Below are 9,024 nucleotides of genomic sequence, written 5' to 3' on the forward strand. Positions count from 1 at the left end.
AAGTATATAAAAATATAATTTTGGGGCAAGAACTTGAAAAGGAACCGGGGGCCATCAGAAACTCCTTCACGCATAATTCAATGTGATGACAGGCAATGCTAGAGAGATTGATTGATTAACAAGCACAGCTCTCTCAGTAATGGTAATTGAATCTCAAAATTATTCAAAGTACTATCCTGACAGCTTTAAAGTTCTTCCACTATAACGTGAAAAATCATATTCATTGCTTCTAAATAGCAATTACTGCACTTACCAAACCACCACCACCACCCCAATGGCTTTAATTTGATATCACTGGCATGATTAATCACAAGGTTGTGCCACAAAGGTGACATATATGTGACATGATTATGACATCTCTACACCAATCTGCAAAATATAACAGAAAGAAGAAAAATATATATAGAGTTGCGCAGATCCAGATGATTTTAGGGTTTCCCTAGACTTTCTGAAATACAATGCACCTAAAATGTTGAAATTGGATCCAGAATTCAGGTTCTGCAACTAAAAAGACAACAAAATAAGCAATACAAATGTAATAAAAAAAAAAACTAATATGTAGCATCAAAGAGGTGATAATAAGCATTAAAGATAATGCTTCCTCTAGCATCACATTTATGAAACATTTTTCCATTTAGCTATATGCAAGAAACAAGAATGTTAAGCACTAAAATACACAATTCAAGTAATTAAATACACTCATCTATATCCAAAATCCATAATTTATATAAGCTCCATCCATCTCTTCAACAATAAAGTTCAAAAACATAGAAAGAAAGGCTGAAGGAAAAGTGGCCCTGCTAAGGGAAGGCTCTGGACAGGTGGTGGAAAATTTTAACTTTGCCACAGAAGCAAATGAATGAAAACGATGACCTCCACCATCAAGGGAACAATTGCAGCATTATCAAGCTAGGCGACGCAGCTAATACTTGCATAACTCACTCTGGAATTATCCTCATCAAACATAATAATCGTTTTGTGGCACTCCGCTGGAGAAAATTGCCTTCTACCAGGCACAATAACAAATCTGCATGCCCAGACCAAAAGAATAATTGCTGAATGTTTCTCAAATGGGACTGGGAAAACAATTACAAGATAATAATATAGTAATTACCTTAACAGGAGAAGTTATTCTGTCGCTACATCTCTCTCAACTTCAAAGCTGACATCTTATTTTTTTCTAATTAAATGTTTCTCAAGGTTTTGCAATATTTAAGACCCTTCTCATCTGTTTTTTGGGTATATAAACCTTCTCCCATAACAATTGTTTCCAGCAATAGCCTGACCACTAGGATTAAATGTTTCTCAAGGTTTTGCAATATTTAAGACCCTTCTCATCTGTTTTTTGGGTATATAAACCTTCTCCCATAACAATTGTTTCCAGCAATAGCCTGACCACTAGGATTAGCATTCACATATCATTGAAGTCAACTGATTCAATGTCTCTATTGAATAGTTAGCGCATAAGATCGTCCAACTCAATAAAATCGTCCTCTAAAATGGAGAGTAATTGTTGGTCTGTTAGAGCTTCAAAAATCACTGCGTCACTTCCAGGAAGTGCAGATGAGCTCACCTGCACACCGGCCACACCACAGAAAGGAATATAACTAATATGAAAGGAAACACAGTGTATTTGTGAAAGGATGCGTACTAAACATGCCAAAAAAGTAAAAAATAACTCTTATATAAAACTGCTACGTTATTCCTGTATTACTTGGTAGAAATATGAGATAACCACTGAAGTATTTGTTTTGCACACTCCAGACAGTAAATTCACTAGAAAATTTTAAGAGTAAAAGGAGCATGAAGAAACAAAGGTGAAATAAGGAAAATATATTAAAGGTTTCCAATAGCACAGAACTTCAAATTTCACAAATATCAGCAGAATGTGTAGCGGTAGGAAAAGCTATACTTATCATCATATTAACAAGTGTCATTTCAAACAAATTATACATAATATGGCTAATAAAAATATTATATATGAAATATAGCTAATAAAAATATTATGGATCTTTAGGCAAAACTTTAGGTAATTTAAACTGCATGTCAATTTTAGGTCTGAACAAAATCACAGATTATTGCTGATGTGGCAACTTGTAATTTGTAGAAGGAAAATTTGTTGAAGGAAAATTGTGGGAAATGTTTTCTAGAAGAATTTTTTGACATTGCGTAATAAATATAGCCGACAATAATAATACAATATTGGAGTGTATGGTATATGTTATGCACATGAACATAGAATCCTCAATATAAAATACAACTTGAGCATGAAAATACATCTTTAAAATTAAATGACACAGAGTGAGGACTTGTTCTAGCACCAAATATTATATACATAGCATGATCACTAGAAGATGTTTAGAAATGTTACCGGCTCCCTAGGCTGCAAGCCTGAAGGAAATGGAAAGCTGGGAACACAAACAGGCCCAGTCATAATCGGATTGTCTAGCTCACTAACCAATGGCTTTGGATATTTTGGAATTTCGCTGTTCCTGTCAACAGAGTTGTCATCATACATTGCAGCTTCAACAGTATCAGGTGTAAGGTATCCATCATGCTGAATACCAATGTGACGCACTGCCGGTACACTTTCTTCAGCACAACAACTTAGACCATTATCCGATATGCTATTTCCAGCATGAGATTTGGCAAATACTCGACATAGGACAAAAGAAGCCTGTAGATGATAAATGTATAAGATCTCACAAGAGAAACATTAGAAAACCTGATAACACTCACATCCCACTCTGCCCACCTTGATTTTGTAAAACCCAATCTAAAAAAGAAAATAATCATTATCTGAACTGCTCTGAAGCTAATATATAGAAGAGAATCAATATAGTAAACATAAAAAGAAACAATGCCTCATTGATTGGCATAATGCACAATTTAGTTGACCCGCATAAGATACAATGCTTCATGACATTTGTAGTCTAGACATACATTGATCAAGATGTCTCCACCAATCAACAATTTACAAGGCTTTCTTACTTGGTCAGTGTCAAATTGAACAAGTTCCCTGAGAGGTTGCAAAGAATGAAACTTTTAAAAGCATTAAAGAAGATGCAGAGATAGAAAAGAAGACAAATATAGTCTTCCCACAAATATGCATCACTGGAATGAAGCAAAAAAAAAATGTTGGTGGATGTTTGTGGTAATTTTGTACTTGTTAGGTTTAGGGACATGTATACATGATTTGGCACAGCAGGTTTTCATAATCACAGTGAGTAAAGCCCTGTTTGAGAGAGAAAGGTTCGGGAGAGAAGAGCACTGTTCAGGGTTAGAGGGAAAGAGATTTTTTTTTTGTGTGCAGAGGGTGTGGGAGAGAGAAAGAGAAGGACAACTGTGGGAACCAAACAAGATAAAATGACTCAGTCCATTGATCATGGATTTGACTAGAAAAAACAGAGATGCAGAACTCCCTCTTTGATATCGAAGTGTCCAAAGAGCATCTACCAGAAGCTATGTTTTTCATGAGCAATTAGGAAGCAAATTTAGCCTGTAGCCTGTAAAGAAAGCAACCAATGGTATATATCTTGATCCTAGTCACAAGTATAGCAGTCTTTTGTCAATAAGGGAAAAGTGGCACTTGTCTGAAGCGGACACTTCCAATGAGTACTTCTGCTTCTTTTAGTGTCTTTCAAACTATAAAAAGAACCTCGCAACATGAGAAACCTCTTCGGTTTTCAACTGGCACTTTTTTATAACCAGAGCTTACAGAATGAACCCATTTTATTTCACACCTCATTATACAAATCACAGCAAACATTCAATTGAGCATTATTTACTGCAATTAACTTTCTAGCATTTGACTCTGCACCATTGAAGGATTTAGACGCACCTTTCAAAAAATATTGAAAAAAAAGAACCTTTGGGCAATTGGATCATATACTCCATCCAAATTAAAGAACAATTCTGTTCAACTCCCATGGCTCTTTGCAGAATTAGACACAAATAGATATGGAAATTTAACCATTCCCGCATTCTTTGACTGAAGTACCCATCAATTAACCAATTCAACGATACTATTCCCAACATAAAGCCTAAAAATTCAATAACTCAATTCATACCTAGACATACTAAAAGGATTGCTCCCCATGGAGTTGCGCTAGGGCAAATGAAGCCCCTGTTTAGCAGTTCCTGCAACCGAACTTTTAGTTCTCTCAACTCCACAAGTGCCATCCTATACTGTGCTTTAAACAGTGGCGTGGTACCCAAAAAACGATCGATGCCTAACTTGATCTCCTGCTCCGAAGGCAATCCTAAGAATTCCCCTGAAAAAAGTCAGTGAATTTTCAAACCACAGGAATCTCGTGCAACTCTTTCCCTTCCTTAAGTGGTTAGATAATAAAAGAAAGAAATGCCTAACTTCCAACTGCTATTAGTCTCCTAGCCTAGACAACCAATAAGACTGAGGAAAGGGATCGTCCGTACTTGCTATCCAACAAAAGTAAACTCCGCACCTCTAGGTGGTCTAAAAGTCACTTTCTTCCGTGTGCACTCCATACTTGCACAATGTTTTGCTAGCCAATCATTCACAAGATCACATCAAACCCTTGCATTTGAAATACGACCATATCTGCTGGAAGCGTCCTTCGCTTCATGCTGATCAGGCAACCTCGTACTACACACTTACAAACTACAATACTTCCTACTGGAATGGCCGCTGCTATCTCAACATCAAAGGGCTCTACCACAACCTTATTTGTTCGTGTGCTTGACATAAAAGAGTGAATGGTTTCAGAATCAAACCAAATTGTAGCCTTATTTCCATAAATAGGTATCTTACCTGTCACCGACTCTGATTTGGTCTCCACATTTGCAGGAGTCATTGCATAAACTCGGACAGGAACTGTCAGCTGCAAATCATTCCTCTTCAACTGAGCCGTATCGATGGTGGCAGGTGGAGTGCAATCTCTACTGAAGTGTCTCATTTGACTGCAATGAGAACAAGTATTGGTGCTTGTTCTACAAGGTCCCCAATGCAACTTGTTGCACTGTCTGCATTGTGGCAGGGGCCGATTCTGCCAATGCTGCTGCTGCTAAGATACGACTGAAGTGGGCATCGGGCCCTTTTTGGGTTGGTCTCTAGGTTGGGTAGCCTCTTGTGGCTATCCTCTTAACCACTCCCGCAGTCTCCTTCGAGCTTTCTTCAAACAAGGAAGCCCGGTTCACTAGTTTAGAGAACTTCTTGATTTCAAGCCCGGTTCATCTGGGTCCTAATGCAAGGATTCAAACCTCTCTCGAACTTATGGGCCTTCTTCTCATTTGGTATTAGGTATACAGCAAACTGTGATAACTAGATGAACCTGGTGGCATACTCCGTCACCGTCATACCATGTCCATGAACTCCCTGGCCTTCGCCTCTTGTACCACCTTAGAAAATCTTGAATGAGGCCCAATAAATGGCTCGTCCAGCTCCTAATTCCAACAAGAACAGTTCCTTCCTTGCCTACCACCACCTCTTAACTTCCCCAAAAAGCTTGTAGGCAATGCAAGTTACCTTCAGCTCCTCCATGCAGCCAGTAGCTTCCAGACACAACTCAATATTGTTGAGCCAATTTTCTCCATCAAGATGTCCTCCAATACCATCAAGAGGAGGAAAGTATCTCGGAACAGGTACCCTTGCTCTCCCGCCCGTATGAGGTCTAGACATGGGCATTAGACATAGCTTCCACCAAGTGGGCAGCCACGGTAAAACCCGAGCCACGCCGGTGTTAATTGGCTCATTAATAGGGATCTCCACGGTATCATGCTCAAGTAGGTGGGCGTCCTCACCACTCCTAGTCCACAATCATGTCCTCAGTGGGCACGTTCCTTTAGGGAGGCATAATTCTGCAAAAACAGCAGAGTCAACCAACTCTACCTTACGCTACAAGCAAGTTGCCTTATCGTAGCTAAGACTCTACCTCTAACTAGCTATTCTATGCTCTTTCCTTTCCTTAGAGCATCTCCAGCAGAGTAGTTAAAATGCTCATAATAGCTATATTTAGCTATTATGACCATTTTTTTGCATCCAGCAAATTAGCTCCAGAGTAGCTAAACTACATACTTTGCAACAGTGAATAGCAAAAAGTAGCTATTCACTATAGCACAATGTTCAAGTTTTTTAATGTTCTTCTCTCTCTTCTCTCTCTCTCTCAACACTCTCAGGATAAATGGGGATCTTTCTCTTCATCATTCTCGGCATCCTCTCAACCAAAAGACCACCACCATCAAAATCGTAACATTGAATCAAACCAAACGTGGTGTAGAGCTGAAACCCCATCTCAATCTCTTCCATGAGAATTGTGGCGGAGAATCGTGAGAGAGAGGGAGAGTTTAAGAAAAGAATAAAAAAATTCGAAAAAAATAATATTTTAATCAAATAGAGAATAGAATAGATAATCTGTTGGAGTGTATACGAAAAAATGAGCAGTTAAAATAGAGTTGTACTTTTTCATTAGCTACTTTACCTAATACTGTTGGAAATGCTCTTAAGACTCATAGTCTTAATGGTTACATTGTAATTTTATAATAAATTGTAAAACTTAACAGAATAGTGAAAACAAGAAAAATAAAGAACACAAAAATTTGGAGTAGTTCTACCTTAGAAAACTATGCAACTTTTTCTTTTTCTTTTTTATGACGGGAAACCCTCCAAGGCAAGGTCACTTCGTGTACCCACCTTTAAATGGCAAACCCCGGTCTCGTGCAAGCCTCCCCCCAACCCCCCAAAATGCTCACACACACGGATTGGGTAAGACTCGGCTTCACCACTGGCGTAGCCCCAAGAAATTGTTTGCACCTAATGGGATTTGAATCTTAGACTTGATGTGGACGCCACCAAGTCCAAAGCCTTCACCACTTGGGCCAACCCCTTGGAGTTTATGTCTACATCTTCATTAATGACTTGACCATACAACTGTGTCACATGGTCTATTTATAGAGAAAATGTGGTAGGTGAGGTACACTAGAAAAGTTGATCAAATCCTAGACATTTGATTACAAATAGACAACAATGGTAAATACCATAAAGAAAATATATAAAGGCTAATATGAAATATATCCTACATATTCTTTTTGATAAGCAGGTATCCTACATATTCTAAAAGATACAATATTGTGAAAATAAACAAAAAATATCCCAGATATATTTTTATTTTTTGTGATAAGTGCATATCAAAAATATTATGTGACATTCTTGATGGGGTTAGAGGGAAAGAGATTTTTTCTTTTTCTTTTTCTTTTTATTTATTTATTTATTTTGGGTGGGGGTGGGGGAGAGAGAGAGAAGGACAGCTGTGGGAACCAAACAAGATGAAACGACTCAGTCCATTGATCATGGATTTGACTAGAAAAAACAGAAATGTAGAAATAGGTCATTAACTACTTCTCCCTCTTTGATATAATTATCCATCATATACCCTTTTCATGATTTTGAGAGCATCTACCAGAAGATACTTTTTTCATGAACAATTAGGAAGCAAATTTTGCCTGTAAAGAAAGCAACCAATGGTATATATCTTGATCCTAATCACAAGTATAGCTGTCTTTTGGTCAACGAGGGAAAAGTGGCACTTGTCTGAAGCAGACGCTTCCAATAAGTACTTTTGCTTCTCTTAATGTCTCACCTATAAAAAGCACTTCACAACATGAGAATAACCTCTTGGGTTTTCGCCAGGCAATTTTCTATAACCAAAGCATACCAAAGCTTACAGAATGAACCCCTGATATTTCACACTTCATTACTACAAATCGCAACAAACACCCAATCGAGCATTATTAACTATAAATGAATTTTCTAGCTCTGCACAGTTAAAGGATTTAGACGCACACTTCAAATTAAAAAAATAAAAATGGTCAACTGGATCATATACTTCATCCAAATTAAAGAACATTTCTGTTCAACACCCATGGCCCTTTGCAGAATTAGACTACAAATGAAAATGGAAATTAAACCGTTCCTGCATTCTTTGACTAATGTACCCATCAATTAACCAATTCAACGATGCTATTCCCAACATTTTCAATAATTCAATCCATACCTAGACACACAAAAGCAAATCAACATTATTCGCTAATTCACATCGAATTGCAACAGACACAAAGACGTGAGGATGTCGTTCAGGTACCTTAAGATTATCAAGCAGGGCATACTCATACATGACCCAGTCGGTCCTCACCGCGGTCTTTGGTGAATTCCCCAGATAAAACACGAAGCTCGTCCTGGTCCCCACCACCGCCTTCCCTCTGGAACCCACCACATCCCTCACCGTTCCTCTTCTTCTCCAGTACCCATTCATCGTCTTCCTCTTCCTCCCCTTTCTCTCCTTCGCAACCCTAACCGTGTAACAGTACCAGTGCCTCTTCCTTCCTCCGCAACCGTACGAAAAGCACGCCGTGTCTGGTAACTCGAACGGCTCGTAGTTATACAGCTCCAGCTCTCGGATCAAATCGTAGCCGTTGACACTGTCATCGATGCGTGGGTTACTGTTACCGTTACTGTTCTTGTTGGTCAGGTAGTGGCAGACGAGCTGTTGGTGGGACGGGTAGAATCGGCAACCAGGTGGGAGAGAAAACGACGTCGCTCTGGGGTCCTGAGGGTCTCCCATGAATGGATGGGAGAGAGGTTCATAGGGTTGGATTGGAGAGCAGAATCGGAAAGAGGGGAACTGGGGTTTTTGTACATGGCACAAGGAAGCGTGCCCCTGAAGCCACCTCTACGAGAGAGAGTGTTTGTGTGATAGCTTGGTACTAAAGTGCACGTCCTCCTTATTTCCACGCCGTTAATGCGTGCGCTATGCTGGACGCGCTCAGTATAGACGCTACGTGGCAACAAATAAAAGGTTGACTGACGTCTTAGAGGAAGAGGATCCTTCTTATGTCAAAGTTTTCATTAGCTGTGTGATAGTAAAAGGTTGACTGGGGTTTAACTTAGTCATGCTGAGAACTGGAAGAAACTATTTGTATCCCCCGCCACATCGTAAAATCATAGTACCACAATTTCAGCCGTTGGATTTGATGATATTGATATGAGGACGA

At 39.0% G+C, this 9,024-nt stretch overlaps 1 protein-coding gene across 1 annotated transcript; it reads right to left on the reverse strand.

Annotated features, from left to right (window-relative positions):
- Positions 1–704: 704 nt before the first annotated feature.
- Positions 705–8,722, reverse strand: LOC132184005 (NAC transcription factor 29-like). The gene is made up of 4 exons (XM_059597483.1): positions 8,115–8,722; positions 2,372–2,677; positions 1,115–1,573; positions 705–1,027 (listed from the first exon to the last, which is right to left on the reverse strand). The coding sequence occupies exons 1-3, from the start codon at positions 8,592–8,594 to the stop codon at positions 1,457–1,459; spliced, it is 903 nt and encodes a 300-aa protein (XP_059453466.1). The 5' UTR covers positions 8,595–8,722; the 3' UTR covers positions 705–1,027; positions 1,115–1,456.
- Positions 8,723–9,024: the final 302 nt, after the last annotated feature.

Source organism: Corylus avellana, chromosome ca6, assembly GCF_901000735.1.
Source record: "Corylus avellana chromosome ca6, CavTom2PMs-1.0".
Lineage (NCBI taxonomy): Eukaryota > Viridiplantae > Streptophyta > Magnoliopsida > Fagales > Betulaceae > Corylus > Corylus avellana.